This window comes from Tympanuchus pallidicinctus, unplaced genomic scaffold (assembly GCF_026119805.1).
Source record: "Tympanuchus pallidicinctus isolate F22 unplaced genomic scaffold, pur_lepc_1.0 scaffold26, whole genome shotgun sequence".
Taxonomy (NCBI): domain Eukaryota; kingdom Metazoa; phylum Chordata; class Aves; order Galliformes; family Phasianidae; genus Tympanuchus; species Tympanuchus pallidicinctus.
In genome coordinates, this window is record NW_026294743.1 from 10095447 (window position 1) to 10115904 (window position 20458).

The following is a 20458-nucleotide window of genomic DNA, read 5'->3' on the forward strand; positions in this document are numbered from 1 at the left end:
GACTTTCCATTTCTCTAATGATTCTGCTGGCCTTTCTGCCCCCATTCCAGATTCAATTAATCTTCCTTACGTGACTGTCCTTGACCGTGCCATTCTGTGATCTCATCAGGGCACAGCGCAGCAAGGATAACGTTTTCCTGATGCTTTCCAGAAAGCATTCATCTTTCTTTTATTGTCGTTTAAGAAAATGAGTATATGGAAAACTGCCATTGAAGATTTTGGATTGAAAGTTGCTTATGCGAACGACTGTGCAGGAGTGAACGTATCATTTAGTAAGAGAGGAATTGCAGTTCTAATCTTGAGCAGAAGGAATGGTGCAGGAAAGTAAAGAAGCAAAGTTTTCTGCTAGAAATTCATTATTTGGCATAGTAGAGATGGAAGCTGAATATTCAGTAAGAGGTTTCTACCTTACATGATAAAAAAGTAGTAAGGCTGGTACGAAGCCAGGTTGTTTATTTACCACTGAAAAATACTGAAAGTTAAACGTGGCGATTTAGAATAGGCTACACTTAGAGTATAACTCCCTCTTCTGAAAAAATGGCCAGTATGATCTCGTTGGGGGAATCAGAAGTCTCTAAAATCTAGTTCAGAACTACACTGGAGTGGAAAGTAGATTTTGGAAGCTTACTGTGGTGAAAAGGCCTAACCATGTTAGCAACAACAGTGTTTCCCTGTTCAGTGTTCAGAGTGGGATAAAGCCAGGACTCTTATTTTTTTTCTCTCTTGCTCCCACTCTCTTCCTCATTGCTGTTCCTTGACTGGCTGCTTTTATGTGCTTTAACTATCTGCACACTCAGAAAATGGGGATTTAGTTTCTGGGGTGTGTATCTCAATGTTAATTCACTTATTGCCTGCTACTTTACACGCCTAAGTATTTTTAGATGGCACTATACAGAGCAAGAACATGATCTGTGAAGTGATATCTTGAGCAGAATGTGCAGAGAGACTAGCTTTGAAACTTGGTGAAAGCTTTAAGTGTCAAGGGGATGCTCAGGTGCTGTCACAGTTTGCCTGGTATTGGTCCAATACTTGTAAATTGGCAGGGTGTTATTCCATTTTTTATTGTTCTAAACAACGTTTAAAATATCCTGTCTGCAGTCTTGAACACCTGTGTGACTCTGTTTTGTTTTATAGAAAAGGTAAATTTGAATTTTACCAAGTTTCTCATGGCTTAATGTGCGTTCTCCACTTAGTAAATGAAATGCCTCTAAATATCAAAGTGCTAAGTAATGAGGTCATGCTGTCAGAGGTGGAGCATCCTGTGTAAGCATATGTTTGATAACTAAGAAGGAAAAACATCAACTACCCTTAGATATGTTTATAATAAGTGAAAGACTAATCTACATGACAGAAAGATGAGCTAATCTGGTACTAAAGCAGATCTCCAGATTCCTGTAAAGGACAAATTGGTCAACTAAATTCATACTAAAAATATAGGCAAAGATCAGATGCCTCAGAGTTGTGTTCTCTGGTGTGTTTACCCCCTTTTAACAGTCATTGCATCTTTTTGTACAGCTTTTCTAACCCACTGAGTTTGGTTTGTTTATAAAAAATAGTAATTTTTTTTATTTTGAAAAATTATTAATATTTATAAACAAACCCAAGAGTTTTTCTTAACTTGTTCTGTGAGGAATAGAATCTGGATAAAGCAGTGGACGATGGTCTAAATTACAGGCCTTTTTCAAGTGTTTTTATGTACAGGTTCTGTTTGCTCAGTGGGAATTTTCCCAAATATTGATGAACTAGCAGTTTATGGTTCAGATCACGTTGGTTTCTTCTGTGTGATTTCATCTAACCTTCAAGCAGTCTGAATTCATGAGAAGTTCTGACATTTACGTAAAAAATGATCTCACAGTTTTCAGTGCTGTTGAGTTTCCAGGAACTGTTATGTATGTTAGTGGGAGCAGTAAGTGCTGAGTCCATCCCAAAACCCTTGTTTTATATTTGTCAAGATGTCTTCCAGCACTGAATTAATGAAATATTGTTAGATGTAATGCCTGTATAACAGCTCTGTTGAGTGATGCAAAATGTTCTCACGTATCCCTGTCTTGGTCATCAAAATGACAAATAGCAGTTTTATCATTGCCCATTTTACATCTGTTAAAGGCAGGGCAACTGATGGCAAATTGGAAGGATGGTGCTGACTGAGGCAGTGCTTATTAACAGCACACACAGTATGGAGCTAAGTCCTTTCACTTGTTCAGACTTTGAAACTATTGCCAGCTAATTCGATTTGATGTTCTCTTGTGCTTCTACTGATTGCTTGGAGAATCATTTGCTATCTGCCTTACCTCTCATGGCTTTTTGTCCCTCTATTGCATTTGCCTCTGCTGTCCCGCTTCCCGTTTGAACAGCTGTAGTTTGCTTCTTGTGTGGGCACCCTTCCATCTATTGATGGTACAGATTTTCTAGCAGGATCTTGATCTTCATGTGCTTGAAGGAAGAAAGGAATTATTGCGAATGCTCATTCATTTTGCAAGTTGCTGCTTTTTACTATCCCTATCTTTTTACATAAACTCATCCAGAGAGTGTATTTCTTTATATTTTCAGCATATAGACCTACCTTAGGCCTTTTTTCTTTTTGTCTTTGCCCAACACAGAGGTGTTGAATGCAATATAAAAAAAATGTGGTGGAAAATTCTGGGATTCTCAATTTCTGAAGTCTGGAATAAATACCTAAGTGTTAAGGCAAAGAAAAAGCTCCTGTCCAACAGCTCCATGAGCCAAGATGCAGAATTTCATTCTGACAAATTTGATCTCCACAGAGATACAGGTGAACCTCAGCTATCTTCATAGGCATTAATATTGTTATTAATTTCTCTTCAGTTTTGAATATGTTTATATATAGCTTAGAATGATAATGCTTTTTCTAATATTGGGTTTGACTGTGTATACCAATATGAGGAACTGCAGAGGTGCAGCCGTGTCACCAACAGTTCTAAAGCAAAAAAAAAAGAAAGAAAGAAAAAAAGAACGGCTTGCCTGTGCTAACTTAATTGACAAACTGTCTCACAATTGACTTAATCATGAGAGGAAAAGAGCACAGATGGTCTGATAAGAAAATGCATTCCTCTGTGGTGCCCACAGATGAATTTGAAAAGATTATGGCAAGGAACCTTAGGAAGGAAGGTGATTTTCTTTTCTTTCAGCTCCGCTAAGGAAACAGAATACAATACAGTGCATTTTCTAGAAAGTCTTTGTTATGGCAAAGATGGCTGTTTGTAATGCATTGCAAATGCATAATTAATAAACTAGTGATACAGTGAATGTTTATGTGGCAGGTAAGATTCTTGTCCGTCTGAATTTATTGAAACAAGTAATTATATAAAGCCTTTTACTGATAATTCTTTACTGTATGTACCTACAGTGGTATATATAATGTTCACCCTAAAAATATCACAAGCTGTTCATTATATTTCTCTTTATTCCCTTTTTCTGCTGTTTAAAGTGCGTGAGAGTAAAAGAAGAGAGGAGATTTAGTTTACCAGTATTTAATAGCCAAATATACAGCCTTGTTTCCGTGGAGATGAGCACACAACTGACTCACTGCTGCTGCAGAGCCTGTGAAGGCAGCACCTGAACGGATTATCGGGTGAACATCTGACTGTACAGTTAAATAAAGCATGGGGATCATTTATTTTTGGCTGTAGTGGAGGTTACTGATATCCCAGTATCTACTCTGAGGTTGCAGTAAGGATCTGTGAAAGACACGCAACTTTTCGTCCTCTGCTCGTGTTTCATGTCATGTTTTCTCAGGCTGTAACAGCACATGTATGAATTACAGCCCCTGGAGAAGTGCATTGAAAAACTAAACTGAAAAAGCTGATGTAAATACAAACTCAAAGCTTCGTGCTCTGTGGCACTGGAGTTTAGCTTGGAATACAGTGCAGATTTGATCTGTGAGAAGGTGTTGCTTCTTTATGATTGAAGTGGAAGAGTAGATCCTTGCTGCTGACAGGGTGTCTCAGCTGTGGCATGGGGAGATCTTCCTTGCACCTTGTAGATCCTGCAGCTGGCTCAGCGCTCCTAGTACTGATTTTTGCAGTGAAGGAACTGCAGCTAATTGCAGACAACCAATTACTTACACATGAGGAAAGTGTGAGAGAGCGACTGTAAGGTTATGAATATGAATATCTCCTTCTCTGGAGACAGTCGAGATCTGGCTGGACATCTGTCTGTATGACCTGCTGTAGGGAACCTGTTTTCAGTGATCGCTGGAGGTCCCTTCCAACCCCAACACTTCTGTGATATTGTCCATTGCATGGAGGGAGAGCTGAGACATTTGTATGGTTTTTCTCTCTCAGTTGCTTTGTATAAAGAGTACTTTGCCTTATAGGTATTTTACACCATTTAGGCCTGACCTATTTTATCTGTGTAATACTTGATGTTCTGTCTTATATCTAGATCTGCTGAGCATATTTTAATTTGATTTGTCTAGGAAGCATAATGCAGGGAAGGAAAGGATCTCACCAAGAGTAGTGCAGGCTGAGATAACTGGAGTGGCTAAGATACCCATGTTCTGCAGGAGTGTGATTGTGGCTGCCTTTGTGTGCTCTATGGAGAGAAGGCTTCCATAATCCATTCCAGCTAGATGATGTGTAAAGAGCAGTCACAGTTTTGTACTTCCCATTTGTTACAGTCCCATAAAACTAGCAATAAAAAGGCAGAAAACAGTGAAAGGATTTTATTAGATTAAAACAAAAAAAAAAAGATTCCAAGTTAGTAAGCATCCGGTGGTTTTAAAAGAGAAGTCATCAGGTAACTGCTGCTATTGGGAATTAGATTTTCCTCTTTTATTGTCATTAAAATTTCTTGTGCTGATCACAATATAAGGTTACGTTCCTCATCATGCTAGTTGGCATCACATTGAGAAGTTCTGTCCGTTTGTCCTTGTCTTCCCTTCTCAGTCTCTAATGTAGCTGAGTTCAGTTCAGTTTCTATAGCTCAGTTTACTTGCTTTGAATGCAAAAGGTTAATTTTGTTTCAGTGCAGATTAAATCTGGATGCTGACCTTTATAACTGTGGGAAAACAGATAGAATCATAGTTGTAAAAACCTTGAAAGATACTCAAGAAAGCAAAGATTTTTTGCCCTAATGGGAGCCACATAGGAATAGTGGATCACTGACATCCAGAAATATTGGAATTATTCAGAATTAGACAAAAGAGAAAGTGTATTATTGAAGCGATGAACCATACAGATGAGCTTGGAAAGAGGGAAGTTTAACTTAAATTGTGATATTGAAATTGTCTTCCTAGTTTGTTGTGAAATGGGAACAATGAAGAAGATACTGAAGTTCCTTGTATTTTTCTGTGATCTTTCCTGCTTTCTAGCTCTTTAAGACAGTGTTAAAACTAAGTAAGTTCATTGGAATTAAGGTGTATGTATCTCTCAGAAGATCTTAGAAGAAAGAAACTCAACTTTGGAAACAAGTAAAAAAAAATTGGTTTGATACCTTTAAGCCTGAAATTGAATGTCTAATCCTTTATCTGAGGCTCTTCTACTTCTTTCTTCCCTAGTTTCTCAGATTGTGAAAGTGCCATTTTGCTTGTTAATAACAGATAAGAATGCTCTTTTGTCAGATGTGAAGAAAGTAAATAGGAACTGAAGATGTTTTTTAGATCTGAAAGAGTCGCTTGGACGCCATCTGCATTTTTATGGCTGTGTAAGTCAATGTAGAACTGGTTCTCAAATATGAGAAAGATCGTGTTGTTGAGGATGCTCTGCATGCATCATACTGCAAACCGTGGATCGCTGTTAGAGATGAGTGAGCCAGATCTTCAGTGGAACTGGTTCGTGGTTGACATTGCCTGAGTTAGCAGATAAATATCCGTTTCAGGTATAAGTGACAAAGTGTCACTTGTTTTTTGCAATTGTAAGACTGCACTGTAAGTCCTAGAATCATAGAATCACAAGGTTGGAAACAACCTGCAAGATCATCTAGTCCAACCACCCTCCCATTCCCAGTGCCACAAGCTACGAAACCATATCTTGTAGCTCCTCATCCAGGCGCCAAGTCCTTTCCAACACAGCCTGCTACAAATCCAAAAGTGCACTGCAGACAGACAATCTAGAGCATTTATGATATTGAAGAGCTACCACTGTGAAAAGAAGATATGGTACCTGGTTAGAAACCAACAGTAGTAATTTGTATGTAATTTTGTTTCTTACTATGTGTTCTGACTAAGAGAAGCGGCGTTCCTTGGTGAGAAAATGCCCAAGAGAATAAAATGGGATCAAACGTGCTTCATTGTTACCTGCAGTAATGGAAAGAAAAAAAAAGGCAAAGCAGAAGGTATTAACTGATATTTAAGATGGTAATTAAAACGTTTCCTGAACGAGGGGCTAAATTTCAGTGTTTCTGACAGCTAGAGCCTATGCATACATACAAACATAAATGCATAGACTGTTGTATGCACATACTGGTGCCAATTACAATGTCAGGATGTTGCTCCCGACTCATTAGTTTAAATTCTATGCAGTAATTAACAGATATGGATAAAATAAATATAGTCTATTCTATGTTCTGGTAAGTAGCTATTTATAGCCACTCTGGGAAAGTTTGAATTATTGTCTGTCCTAATTATGCCAAGGACTTTTTTATTATGCCGGGTTTGAAGGTCTGACTGGGACTAATTAACAACTGCTTACGGTGTCTCTACATTATAGCTAATCAGATAATTTGGCAGAGCCTCTTCTTATATTTCAGCTTTATTTTTCTGTTCTTTCATTTATTAGTCAGATCTGGATTATGAAATTGTGCTATTAACAGTAGAATCTTCCCTTGTCTTAAGTAAGGCTTTTTCTCTCTGTAGAGCAGTCTTCTCATGATCTCTTTCCCCCAGACCTCCTCCTTCTCTTCCCCTTGGTGTTTCACTTTCCATCATATTTCTCTTACAACACAAAATGTGCCAGGGAGGAATAGTCAGGAAGAGGTGTGGTGTGGTGTTGTGTCTCTCAGCCCACCTTGGAGATGAATATGTAGGTCTCATCTGTCTGGGAGGAAAAGCTCCATAAAAAGCCCCTGTTGTGAACATCTCTGACTTGCTGTTCAATCCTGCTTAGAAATATGTGTTCTAAGTAACATAGCTTCCACGCTTGTTTTTACTTACATTATTGTAAGTAGAAAATAAGGTTAAAACTTAGCCTTTCAATTAAACATTAATGTAGCTATAAAGCAAAAAAAAAAAAAAAAAGCAAAAAACACCTTTGTATAATGGTTTACCTCTACCCTCTGGCTGAATAAATGAATATATATTAATAGGCAGGATTTGAGCGCTAAGAACAAGCCCAATTCAGCTGTAAATTCTCCAGCTCCCTTTCACTACTGAGTATATGGGATGTTTAAGGAAGACTAAAAATGGGAGAAAAGGAAAAAAAAAAGACAAAATGCAATAACTATGGCCTCGATCCTGAGCCTTGCTGACATAAAGTACTCCTGACATAACTGAAATAAAAATCCAGCCATTGCCACAGCAGCTCTGCTAAGTAGAGTGTGAGTAAAGGGCGCATTTCTGAGTTTTTGCAGTGGCAGCCCTGTATTAATTTCTGTTGCTGTATTCTTTATGAGAAGGCTCAGCAACTTTACAGATGCCAATCAGACAGTGTAGCAAAATAATTGTCTCTGTAACGGAGCTCTGTGGTGACGTATGTGGAAAATTCCTGGTCTGATAGTTTGTCTGCCTTGATGGGTGACCTGTCATTTATGAAGGATGCTGAGCACCGGATTGAGTAATGTAGAAATAAAAAGTTGGAACCAATTTTAGAATTAGCTCTGAAGCAGAGGGAAATTCATTGCCTTTTTTAAATACCTGTTATTTTTAACCTGAAGCTGTCTGATTCCTCCACATTCTTTACAGGTAAATATGAATAAATGTGTCCCTCAGTGAGCTTTCATGAGGAGCTTTGTTGAAAATAAATATTTGACGGATCTTTGTCATCCAAGCACTACACTTTGTACTTTGCTTTGACATTAGAGAAGGAGTTGCAACATTCAAATTTAATGTGAAGATCACAGACTAATTGAAAAACTTAATGAGTGTGTAATTAAACAATGAGCCCCAAATTATCTCTGATAATTTAACTAATAACCTCAGTTAATCTAAAGTTAAGATGTACTTTGGGATTTACAGAAGAGAGGAAAGATGCTGATAAGTCAGTCTGTGGAATCTATGTGCGTTTTGGATTCATCTGGTATGACATTCCTTCATGTTCTTGTGTTTATTGTTTGCAGTTTGTGATTGGAGGGTTTCAGACGTGCTAAGGCAGTAGTGCTGCGTGTTTGAATCCTTTGAATGTAGGCCTACAGGTACACAAATTACTCAGCTGGTAATATTTGTGATTTTGTGGCTGCCTCTGGCGTTAGCAATCACCAGGGTTGAAGCCAAGTTCTCTTAATCCCACTTCTATTTTAATATCAGCATTTTATGTGACCTCTTCTTACAAGTCCATCTACATTATGCACATGGAGATCCTTGAGATGCGACTTTGCTGCATGGACAACGTGTCACAAGTGACATCTGTAATGATGAGTTGTTTGTTGTTCTGTTCCTGTTGATTTTTTTGTTAGCACTTAGATTAACAGAGTACTTAATGAATCTACATGCTATCTTACTGCTTTTGCCATGGGCTCCTTTTAAGGTGGTGTAATATGAGGAATGGAAGTGCACCGGAGTGCTTGTTGTTATGTATCTCTTTGGCTTCTTTGTTCCATCACATTATTTTCTGAGAGGATGGAGAAAGTACTGTTATCATTTATATAAGTGTAAATGGAGTGACCCAAAAAGTAAACCTGTTTTCTAATTTTGTTTTGAAAACTGTTTTATGCAAGCTTCTGATAGCTTATTCCTGCAAAGCAATAATGTCTAGTTTGCCATGAGAACTAGATTTCCATCACTGATACAGGTGTAACCAAACTCTTCTTGCCATTTATAGAATGAGGACTGCATTTTTTACATTAGTGTGACTGAAAGAAGAACTTGGCCATGATCTTGCATATTAACATTAATAATCATAGTTTGAGTTAGCTTGGGGGTAGCAATGTATGATATATAATTCAAAGCATTCTACAAAGTAGCTGGAGAATAATTTAAAAATTACAACTTCTTGAAACACCAAAGTGCAGCAGCAGCTTTTTCTAATGTATGTATCAAGGTCTTACATCAAGAACTTAATTTTATCTATAGTTCTTTTTTTCTATTCTTGTTGAAGTTTTTTGCCCCAATACTGAGCTAGAATAGCCAGTGATTATAATGACATGAGGCTACGAAAGAGAAAATACTTTGACAGGATGGAAAGGGAATGGAGCTGAAAAACAGATTGTTGTGGAAATGGTATTTATAATGCAATGTGTTAAGATTCTGGCCTGTCAGATACGCTTAATTGTTGTGATATGTAAGTACCATATATTGATGTACTCTGCTCTGGAATTAATTTCCTTGTTGTTTAGCTCATTTTCATTCTTTTTTTTATTTTGCTGGGCCACCTGTATCTATCAGATGCCTAGACAGCCTTTAGAGGAGTGGGAAAAATGCAATTTCCTTTCATTTTCCCTTTTACCTGGGGGAGTTTGAGTTTACAGTTTATAGAGACAGTGTTGACCTAAAACCTGTAATCAGATAAAAGATAGATATAAAAATGGTGGTAGATGAACATACAGCATGTAATCAAGGCATTTTTAACAGCTCTGTTTTAACTGGGATACTTTGACTTTGTATATTTAATTAGTCTTTTGTCCTTTGATAAATATTTGGCTGTTAGACAAGTGCTTGGCCAGTCGGAGCCTTTCATCTCTGGTATTAAATGGCTGCAATCCAGCAGGTCGCAGTAACTGGCAGACAGGATAGTGACCTTTGAAATCTGGCCTCAGGAAGAAATTAGTTTGTCTTTTCATTAAAGGATTCGAATATATTGATACCTAACAAATAACACATGGAATGCATACCATACTGTGAATTAGAGTTTTGGATGACGTGGTCCGCAGCCAATTGTCTGTATCTTCTTTAAAAAAAGGCAAAGAACAAAATAAAACAAAAAAATTGTGTTCTGACCACCGAAAGTGTTCATACAAGAAAGGATTATTGCATGGACCAGATGTTTGGGGAAACATTTCAACAGGTGAGGAAAGGATGCCTTACGTAAAAGAAAGAAGTATTCAGCTTGATCATTGAATTACCTTTGATTAGAGTTCAACATGGCAATGAAAAGATTAAGTCGTCTTCACCTTAATGAGGGACCCATGAGTGAGCTCCCTCAGAGTCTTACAGAAAATCAAAGTTTTATGATGTAGTGTGAGCTTTGGAAAATAGAGATAATGTCTATAAATCAGCACCTGGTAGCAATGAAAAAAAAAATCACCTACTTACTGATCAGGGCTGAAAATGATTAGATATGTTATCTGGACGTGGTAGCAATGTGTGCAAATAGTAGTACTGCTTGATTCAAGAGTGCTGCAGTGAAGTTTGTGTTGCATTTTTGTTCATGGCACAAGAGAGATGAAATGATAATTTGATGTCATGGTGAAAAGGATTCTGTTTCACTGTCTTTTTCCATAGGCCAGACCTATTTAAAAGTAATTACATGATGTGAATACAAGTGATAATTAAAAATTTGCTTTATTTCACTGGACAGTGATGTTTAGTAACACGTATATTGCACTTAGGTAGCGGTAATAAAACAATGTTGAACTGATAGTCACAGAAAACAGAGTGACAAATTAAAACCTCCAGACCATTTGTTATGTTTGTATGCAGAGAGAGAAAAAAATTGGTGCTTGTCTTCATTTTCTGTAGCTGAGTAATGCCAAGGAAAAATGATTTTAAAATAGCATTTGCAATTTCCAAAGGTAAGGTATCTTTACCAACAACAGCCAAACACGTTTCTCATAACATGTCTCTGCTAATAAATGAATGTGTATCAAGCATTAGTGCAATCATGCAGGCTGTATATCACTGCCAGGTGATTTAGATATTAGCAACCAAGAGGGTGGTTTTGACATGTGGAAATCTTTCATAAATCCTATCTGTTATAACTGAAGCACTCTGATTAATGTAGTGAAATGATAGACATTAAATAGGCTGAAGTTAGACACTGATATTATAATAACAAAACTCTGTTTTTGCTGAAGAGAAGTATCAGCAAATAACAGTGAAGCACAAAAATGTTAGGAAGGTGTATGTAGGACAAGATATGATTGTAAATGTGACAAATAAATCTTCTATAGGAACTGGCAATAATGAATTGATGCAATTACTCCCCATCCCTGTAGATTACTCTTCTGACTCTAAAGAAATGGTCTTTTAAACACTTGTATGCATAGGGAAAAATTTACTTTCTGTGTCTTTTTATGTCTTTCCGTATTGTGACATGACGGGTAAAAATAGTGGTATTTTTGTACATTTATTTTTTATTATATCTCTTTACTTTTCCTTTTAATTTGCTTTTCACTGTTGTTTTTTTTTTAATTGTCATTTTTAATTAATAGTTTCTTCAGATTTAGTTAGCTACACGATCCCTCACTGCATTTCTCATTCAATTTTATCTGTAAGTAGTATTCCACTCATCTTTTTTCTACTTGGTCACTCAATATTGACTGGTTTTTAAATTCATAGAATCACCAAGATTTGAAAAGATGCTTGTGACCCAGAAGGCCACCCATACCCTGGGTTGCATCGAGAGAAGTGTGACCAGCAGGTTGTGGGAAGTGGTTCTGCCCCTCTACTCTTCTCTCCTGAGAGCCCACTTGGAGCACTGCGTCCAGTTCTGGAACCATCAACACAAGAGCTGTTGGAGTGGGTCCAGAGGAGGGCCACAAAGATGATCAGAGGGCTGGAGCATCTCTGCTATGGGGACAGGCTGAGAGAGCTGGGGGTCTTCAGTCCGGAGAAGAAAAGGCTTTGGGGGCCGTATAGCGGCCTTCCAGGACCTGGAGGGGGCTACAGGACAGCAGGGGAGGGGCTTTTTAGATGGGCAGGTAGCAATGGGATGAGGGGCAATGGTTTTAAACTAGAAGAGGTAGATTTAGACTAGGTATCAGGAAGAAATTCTTTCCTGTGAGGGTGGTGACACACTGCAACAGGTTGCCCAGTGAGGTTGTTGATGCCCCCTCTCTGGAAGCATTCAAGGCCAGGCTGGATGAGGCTGTGAGCAACCTGGTCTGGAGGGAGGTGTCCCTGCCTATAGCAGGGAGTTGGAATTAGGTGATCTTAAAGGGCCCTTCCAACCCAAACCATTCTATGGTTTAATCCAGCCATCCACCTACCACCACTGTTTCCCCAGTAAACCATGCTTCTTCATTTCATCATCTGCATTTTCTCAGTGTCTTTTTAAGAAATAAGTATTGGCAAGTTTCACTTGTCCTTCATCCCACACTTCATAATTTTTATCTCTGTGGTCAGCCCTGGATAAAGACAGGAATAATTTCAATGCTGTTAGAGGGAAAAATGCCACTAGGAGCTATCACCTTGTCAGCTTTCTCCTAGTGTACAAACTGAAGGGTAATGGCAGCTAATTACAGCAGGTTTTTCATGCAGTGTAATGCTTGTAGCTTGGTCTTCTCCAAATTCTGACTGAATCAACAGGAAGAAATACTATTTTAGATGTAAATTGTTTTTCATTCTGAAAGTGACTCAGAACACCTAATCATAGAGGGCACCCTGTGAGTAAATGCTCGTAGTTTCTCTGAGTGTTAATACAAGTAAAAGAGTAAATGAATCTGTGTAGTTTGGAAAAAACTGTAATTATAAAATGACCTCACTGGTCTGCTCATGAGATCAGATGGTAAGGATATGTGGACATTTTGTGTCAAGTCCTGTGCAATTGGAATCTTCCCTGTATCCATAAGGGGAAGATCTATTGATATGGGCAGAAGGTGAAAAATTTTTACCTAAATATATATATATATATTTTTTAATAACAACAACAACAAAAATAAAATGCCAAGATCACTGAGAGTATATGCAAAATGTAGGAGAAGTAAACTAAGGAGCAAGATGATTTGTGAACGTGGGTGAAGGTAGAAGTAGAGTGAAATTCCAAGACATTTGACCTACATAACGTGAATGTAGACTCAGTCATGTCAAGCCTTATTTTGTTGCTGCATTTTTGTAGGGAAAAAATGATAGAGCAAACATGTTTACAACAAAACACATCCCTACATCAAAGGAGGCAGAAGGACCCCCTGGCACCAGGCTGTGTTGCTTACTGCCTAAGTGTATGCTGAGCACCTTGCAGTCCACCTCCTTGAATGGATGTAAATGGAGAGAGTTTCAAAACTGGATGCGTTCTGTTGAAAGTCCCAGATGCTGGCACTTCTTATTCACATGTCTTTCTGCAAATCCCTTCAGTTCTCTTCGGTAGTTTAATAATTAGATACTTTGAACATAAAAACGCATCGTGAATTTGAGATAAGGTGTTTTAGCATCTTGTTTGCTTTGGATATTCTTTCTGAAAGATGTTCTGTTGCTGAGGGATATCTACATTACTTAGGAAGTTCTGGTATGTCAAAAACATCACGGAATAGCTTATACTGGAAACTTCCCCTGTGGTAACTTGTTCAACTTGAACCTGAGTCACACAGGGTTCAGGGTGGGTTTCTGCACAGCGTTTTATTGACTCAGCTCAAGAAGGAAATAACCTGTAGCAGCTGGGCAGCAACAGCATGGAAGACTGTTCTTAGATCAGTTTAAGATTTGTTCACGCAATCATTTGCTCAGTGAGTGGAAAGTGCGATCTCCTTCAGGCTCAATCACAATCAAATTGTGATGAATTTCTTTCCAACCTTATGAATCTTTTATTTGAAATTTTGGCAAGGATTTCCAGGGACTTCTTGCTTTTCCTGAGTATGGTGCAGCAAAGTCAAAAAGTGGCTCTTGATGTGAGCTGCTGAAGGAAGGAGGTTTTGTCGGGTGATGTCTTTCCACTTCAGAACAGTTTCCAGTGTTCAGCGTGTGACATTTTCTGGCAGTATTCTCTCAACACCTGTACTGTGTTTCAGCATTGATTCACTGTTAGATTTATTTTGAATATGACTGTATACTTATTTTGTGTACTTAAACCAGTTTTGACCTCGACATCTGAGGAAGTACAGAGAAAGTAGCTAGTTTCTGTAATGTGGAAATTACCCATGTGATAGCAGGTGGAAGTATAATTGTGAAACCCTTGTATTGTAACAGCAAACCTGCTAATGGCTCATCTTGGCCTGTGAGAAAAATGGTTCTGAGCCTCGTTAAATTGCAGTTAGCATTGTCAAAGTAAGAGCATACTGTATCAGTTTCCAGGATGTGTCTGATGCTTGTTATCAGCTTGTGCTACAAACAAGCTGCTACGTTGTGTCCAGTGAGACTGATGTGATGTGAGGTAAGAGAGAAAAGGACCCAACCGCTCTAGAAATACCTGTACAAGAAGCAGATGTGATAACACTATCATATGCTGTGTAGTGGTCTTGGAATTACAGGTTTCTCTTTGAAGAAAAAAATGTTGAAGAAGAAAATAATTTCATAAAATGTTCTTCTATAAACTGCATCCAGAGAAGGCCTACAGGGATGATGCAAGGGCTGGAGAACCACTCCTGTGTGAAGGCAGGCTGATGGAACTGGGCTCGTTCAGACTGGGAGAGAGAAGGCTGTGGGGAGGCCTCATTATGGCCTTCCAGTGTTGAAAGAGAGATTATAAAGAGGTGGAAATCAACTTTTTACACGGGTAGGTAGTGATAGGACAAGGGGGAATGGTTTAAAACTAAAGGGAGGGAGGTTTAGATTACATGTCAGGGGGAAGTTCTGTACAGAGAGAGCGGTGTGGTGCTGGAACAGGATGGCCAAAGGCTGAGCATGTTCTTCCCCTGGAGGTGTTTAATGCCAGGTTGGATGGAGCCCTGGGCAGCCTGGTACTTGATCTAGTAGCTGGCAGCCCTGCCTGTGCCAGGAGGATGGAACTCGATGATCCTTAGGGTCCCTTCCAAGCCAAGCAGTTCTGTGATTCTATGATTGTTATTGCAGCCAAAGTACCAACATGAGGTTTGTATGGTCTTGTGTGTTGCGAATGTAGCCAGAGAGATCTTATTTGCAAAAGGAGTCACAGGGGATGTGGCAGCTAACCTCTGTGTGCACCTCTGTGTGATTCTTCTGAAGGGCATCCCAACAGCCCACTAATAGGGAAGCTGCCATAGATGGCGTGCTACTCTTCTACCCATATGTATGTTATATATTGTGCAGATAGTATGGAAAATAAGTAACTTACAGGATAATACTTCTAGGTAGCTGCTTTATGTCATGTTGGATTAATTTGCTCTCACAGAATGGCGTGTCTGAAGTGCTTTTGGCTTTTCTATGATGATGACCCTCAGTCTGCTCATATTAACCTGCGTGGGCTTTTTGCCTCGTGACCTTGTTGGTGGTTTGTCGTTACTGGTGAACTTCTTAGTGAATAAACCCCTTAAAATGTATCAAAATTGTGATTTGCTTAAAAAGAGATAAATTATTTCTTACGTTTAAAAAAGAAAATAAATATTCTTTTTTCTCTTACTCACTTGGATATAACCTCTCAAACGTAAAATAATACTGAATGAGTGGGAAAACAATCTTCATCATCACTGTTTAGCAAGCCTGCAAGAAAAACATTCCTCAGTACAGAAAGTTCCTCTTCACTGATGGTAAGGAAATGAATCAGTTGTTCTTAATGATATATTTCTTAAAGATAAGTCATAATAGAAGCACACGGGACAAAATTTCAAGAGATCTTTCCATAACTGTTCTATTCTGTGCTTTCTTTGTTTGAGCAATCATGAGACTTCAACGTGAACATGAGTGAGGAATTCTGTCTTCAATTTATGCTTATTTAGTGCAATTTGGAGTATCTGGAGCTTGTTGTAACTAAAGTAAAGGAGATAAATGCCATAGTGAAGAATGCATCGTGTGAAAATCCTGGAGAGCTGCAGCCAGGGGACGGAATTTAGAAATGAATCTTTGAAGACAGACAATTAAAAGAGAGGAAGTTAGACTTCCAGAGTTCACTACGCTGTCAGAAAGTACAAAATATTTCTTTAGTCTTAGTGATGGGGGATAAAGGTTGCACACTTCCAGCAGGGAGTTTCTCAACTATGAGCCCCGTTCATATTTCCTAATGGTGAAAGGAGAATTAATTTCATGGGTCTGTAACTTGGATTATTTTGAGGTCAAATCTGAGCTTCTCTGAACATTAAACAAGAAATATGAAGTATATTTTTTATGGATATAAATGAAAACATTCAAAAGTGTATATATTGAATGTTGTCTAAAAAGTATAAGAAAATGGTAATTCATTAAGCATATATACTAAAGCTACGGTGCATAATATATCACAGAAGTAACAATAAAATCAAAGAATATGTCAGGTCAGGAGGAGTCATCTGGTTCAGTTCCCTGCTCAAAGCAAGGCCAACCTCAAGGACAAGATAGAATGAACGCCTGATAAATTGTATTTTTCTTTTCCAGAAAGAATTAAAAAAGAACAACAAAAAGATATTCTGAAAGTTTCACCTGAAAGTGTTTAAATCCTGAGAAGAAGCCTGTATATGAGAATAAAATGAGGAACGATGCATGGTCAAGTAGTTCAGTGATGCTGGTTTTTTGAGAGCAGGAGAACGTAGTGCTGCTTACTGCTAGTGAAGATAAAGCAAAAAGAGTGCAGCATATTAATATTTCCTGTATAAAAGATGGATGATGCTAAGGGAAGGAACAAAAACATGAGCTGCCTGTGGTCTGGAGGAAGAGAAACATAGAAGATAAATACGAAACAGCAAGTAGGTTTGAAATTTTCTGTAGGGACTAATAAATTAGTGTGCAACCGTGTTTGGTTTTCATTTGGGTGTGCTTGCTGGGGTTGAGATTGAAGTAACTTTTAATAGAAAAACAGTTGTTTGCTGATAAATTGCCTAATTCCTTTTTTTCTTATTTCTCATTTTTCTACTTTTGCCATTGCATAACTGTTCTGTGCTACAAATTAACAGGGAAATGCCTATTTGTAGAGCAGAAATGTGCATGAGAAGTGTAGGAAATTCAAACGTTTTAATGGGCGGCTCCTGTATTTTTCTTTCACTCTTTCAATGAAAGATGAGGAGAGATGGAAGGCTTTTATTGACGTATACATAGGGAATTACTGTCTCATGTGTCTGCCTGCCACAGGGATGCATGCATTGCAGATTAAACTGCAAAGGTGAACACTCTGCTTTGGTTTGTGTGCCCCTCTCCCAGTACGTAATCTAACAGGCTTGGATGAGTGATATCTGATTCAACTCATGCTAGGTAACAATGCATTTTGTTTTTATAAATATTTATCTTCAGTGCTTGAACCTGTATTTTCACTGCTGAGAAAAGTAGTTCTGTGATTACCATAAGATAACATGAACTTACCATGGGAATGAGCATTCTTTCCAAAATATTTTTTACCTGAAGTAGCAATATATTCAGCTGAAATGCTGCATTGATTGCTGGAGAAGCATAAATATCGATCGTGTAATTGTACCATTGCTCCACTTCTTCATTTGAATTACCAGAGGAAAAACAAGCCAGCAGACAAAAAGGTCGTGCTGTAGAAATGTAGCTGTTGAATGTATGCATCATTAGTGGATTTCAGACTCTTGCAAGGTGTTTTCTGTGGAGGTGAGAGGATAGAGGAGTGAATGTTAAATTGAACCACGTGTACCAGGAGCTATACTTTATTCTTCTTCGAATGTGTCTGGCCAGAAAGTCATATACTGCTGTTTGATCTTCCTGAATGGTAAGTTGAACTGTTTGAGTAGCTCTGTGTCCAGTGTAAGCAGGTGGATTTCATTATTTGTCACACTGTGTTTCTGTTCATACAAGAGCAGCAGTTTTCATGGGAGGCCTCGATGATGCATTAATCAAAATGCTGTGTAAAAAAATCACCTCCACCAACAAAAGAGGACAACAGTAGTTAGTTGCTAACGTTCATGTCTTGCAGAACATCTCTCCACTGTCTTGATGTAAGTCATCTGAGTGCTGTAATGGTTTAGGTGTTGAACTGTCTTCCACTGTGTACAGCCAGTGACCAAACTGAAAAGTAGAGAAACTGTATATTTGCAATCACAAACAGAGTATTTCTGCTTAGGTAGAATTTGCAGGAGATAATTTTTTTTCATCTCCTAATTATGTTTTCCAGAATGACAAATCCCCAGGGCGTTCCACGAGTCGATCAAGTAATATTTCAAAGGTATGTGAAATCCATTGCCTTTAGGAGAAAATCAAAGCACGCTAAGTGGATTAAGTACAAGATAGTACTCTATCCAACTATATATGTGTATTTTCATTTATTCTTTATAGACATGAAGTTTTTGGGGTTTTTTTGCTGCATATTAGTATGATTACCAAGTAAAATCCATCTGAAAGTATGAATATACAATTAGTCCTTACATAGGAATAATAAGTAAATAACAAGTGCACACTTTCTGCCTTCTTTCTACAGTTGCTCAATCTTACATTAACGCTTGTCTTAAGGTAGAATTACCTGTTGATGTTTCTCCCTCTGCTCCATCCACTCAAATAATAATAGTTGTTAGGTATGAACTCTTTTGATTAAATATGGCTTAAATCTATTCCAAAAAGCCAAGATTTAGGGGGAGCAAAAGCTCAAAACTCACTGTTTTGGAATCCCAATCTCTTTATCTGCCATGTTTTATGTTTGCATCTGAAGATGAAATATTTTGCCTCCAGTGCAGTATTTTGCCTTCCCTACAACATTGTCAGCATGGTGCACAGGAAAATGTTTACTTCACGGAAACTTAGAAAGGAAAGATTTGTTACTTGAAGAAACTAAGTGTATGTTAGATTCTGCTCATTCACATTGAGAAGAAGAATTTAAAAAGGAAAAAAAAAGGAAGGATAAATGTGATTATATCTAGTCTGTTGTAGGATGTGGCTGAATCTCCTCCTGACTTGCCTTTTTAGAAGAAGTATGTATACTTTCAAACTTGATCTCAGTCAATTCTATGTGTTATTTTCAGTGAGAGTTTTAAATGCATGTCTGTAGTTGGTGTAAAATGATGTGGGTTTGATATCATTTTTTTCAACTTCTGTAAATTTCAGTGGCCCGTGTTACGCCATAGCAAATCATGTATATATATTCACTAATATGAGACACAACGGTGTCATTTATTTTGAAGTATTTTCTACAGAAGTCAGTATAGATGCTTATTTGGAAGTGTTTGCAGCTTTTTAAGTGGCATTTTAATGAGCTGGATTTTCATGCATGCAGTTAACTCAGTCTGCTTCTGTTGTATGCGAAGCTACCTACTAGTGATGCTTGATTGGAAATCTAGTTTGTTGTGTATTGCTTGATTCAAAATGCCTTTCTTGTATGATAAGAGAATATGCGTGTGTTCATCCTGGAAACATTTGCCCTTTCAGGTTATTCATTGAATCATAGAATCATAGAATGGCCTGGATTGAAAAGGACCACAGTGCTCATCCAGTTCCAACCCCCTGCTGTGTGCAGGTCACCAACCAGCAGCCCAGGCTGCCCAGAGCCACATCCAGCCTGGCCTTGAATGCCTGCAGGGATGGGGCATCCACAGCCTCCTTGGGCAACCTGTGCCAGTGCCTCACCACCCTCTGGCTGAAAAACTTCCTCCTAATATCCAACTTAAACCTCCCCTGTCCCAGTGTAAGACAATTCCCCCTTGTCCTGTCACTGTCCACCTTCTTAAACAGCCATTCCTCCTCCTGTTCATATGCTCCCTTCAACTGCTGGAAAGGTGCCTTACCAGCACCGTTTTATTCAGTGGGAGTGAGAGCATTTCTCCAGATGGATTTGCTCATCCATCTCTGTGTTCTTCTCCAGCACATTACTGTGGCCACTTAGGTGGTAACCACTGAGTTGATTGCAGGTTTTTAAAAGTAATCTCACATGATTTTGTACTCTCTATACTCTGCCTCTGTCGTCGTGCTTCTGACTGACAGGCAGCTATGGCTCTCCTCAGTGAACATCCATCTGGGATATTCACTCATTATCTTCAGCCTGCACCTCATTGAAACTGCCCTGGGATTCCAAAAGCAAATACTTCAGTTAGCTTTCCAAGCAGAGATGGTTAGGAAAGCGTATAGGAAAGTGCAGCTTGTTCTGCACTTCTGGTAATAGACTTCTTCTATAGACTCAATATATCAATAAACAGGTCATCTGGCATTCTTCCTGGCTAGCACTGGGATTGATGCATTGTATTTGGAACTGATCTCTATTTCATACTACCTTTCAGTGATGAGATGGAGCCCGAATTACTGATTGTGGCTTTGAAAGCATACCTATTATAAAAGAAACAGAAGTATTGGATGTGTGTTATGAACCACCTTTCCTGTTTTAATTTATTTTTTTTTTTTACTTTCTCTGCCACCAATCTCCCAAAGTTACTCTTAAGAACCGTTCTGGATTTCAGAATTAGAATTATTTTCTCTAGGTGTGTTTGAACTCTTAAG

The 20458-nt window shown here is 38.4% G+C and overlaps 1 protein-coding gene across 15 annotated transcripts in view; it reads left to right on the top strand.

Annotated features, from left to right (window-relative positions):
• MARCHF1 (membrane associated ring-CH-type finger 1) overlaps positions 1-20458 on the top strand; it is a 271534-nt gene that overhangs the window by 207386 nt on the left and 43690 nt on the right. For 12 of the 15 annotated variants that reach the window (XM_052690305.1, XM_052690310.1, XM_052690307.1 and 9 more), the window contains one exon: positions 18153-18203. The exons of the other annotated variants lie outside the window; for them this stretch is intronic. In XM_052690305.1, the coding sequence (XP_052546265.1) occupies positions 18153-18203 (51 nt within the window). The remainder of the gene's footprint in view (positions 1-18152; positions 18204-20458) is intronic. 15 annotated transcript variants of the gene reach the window in all.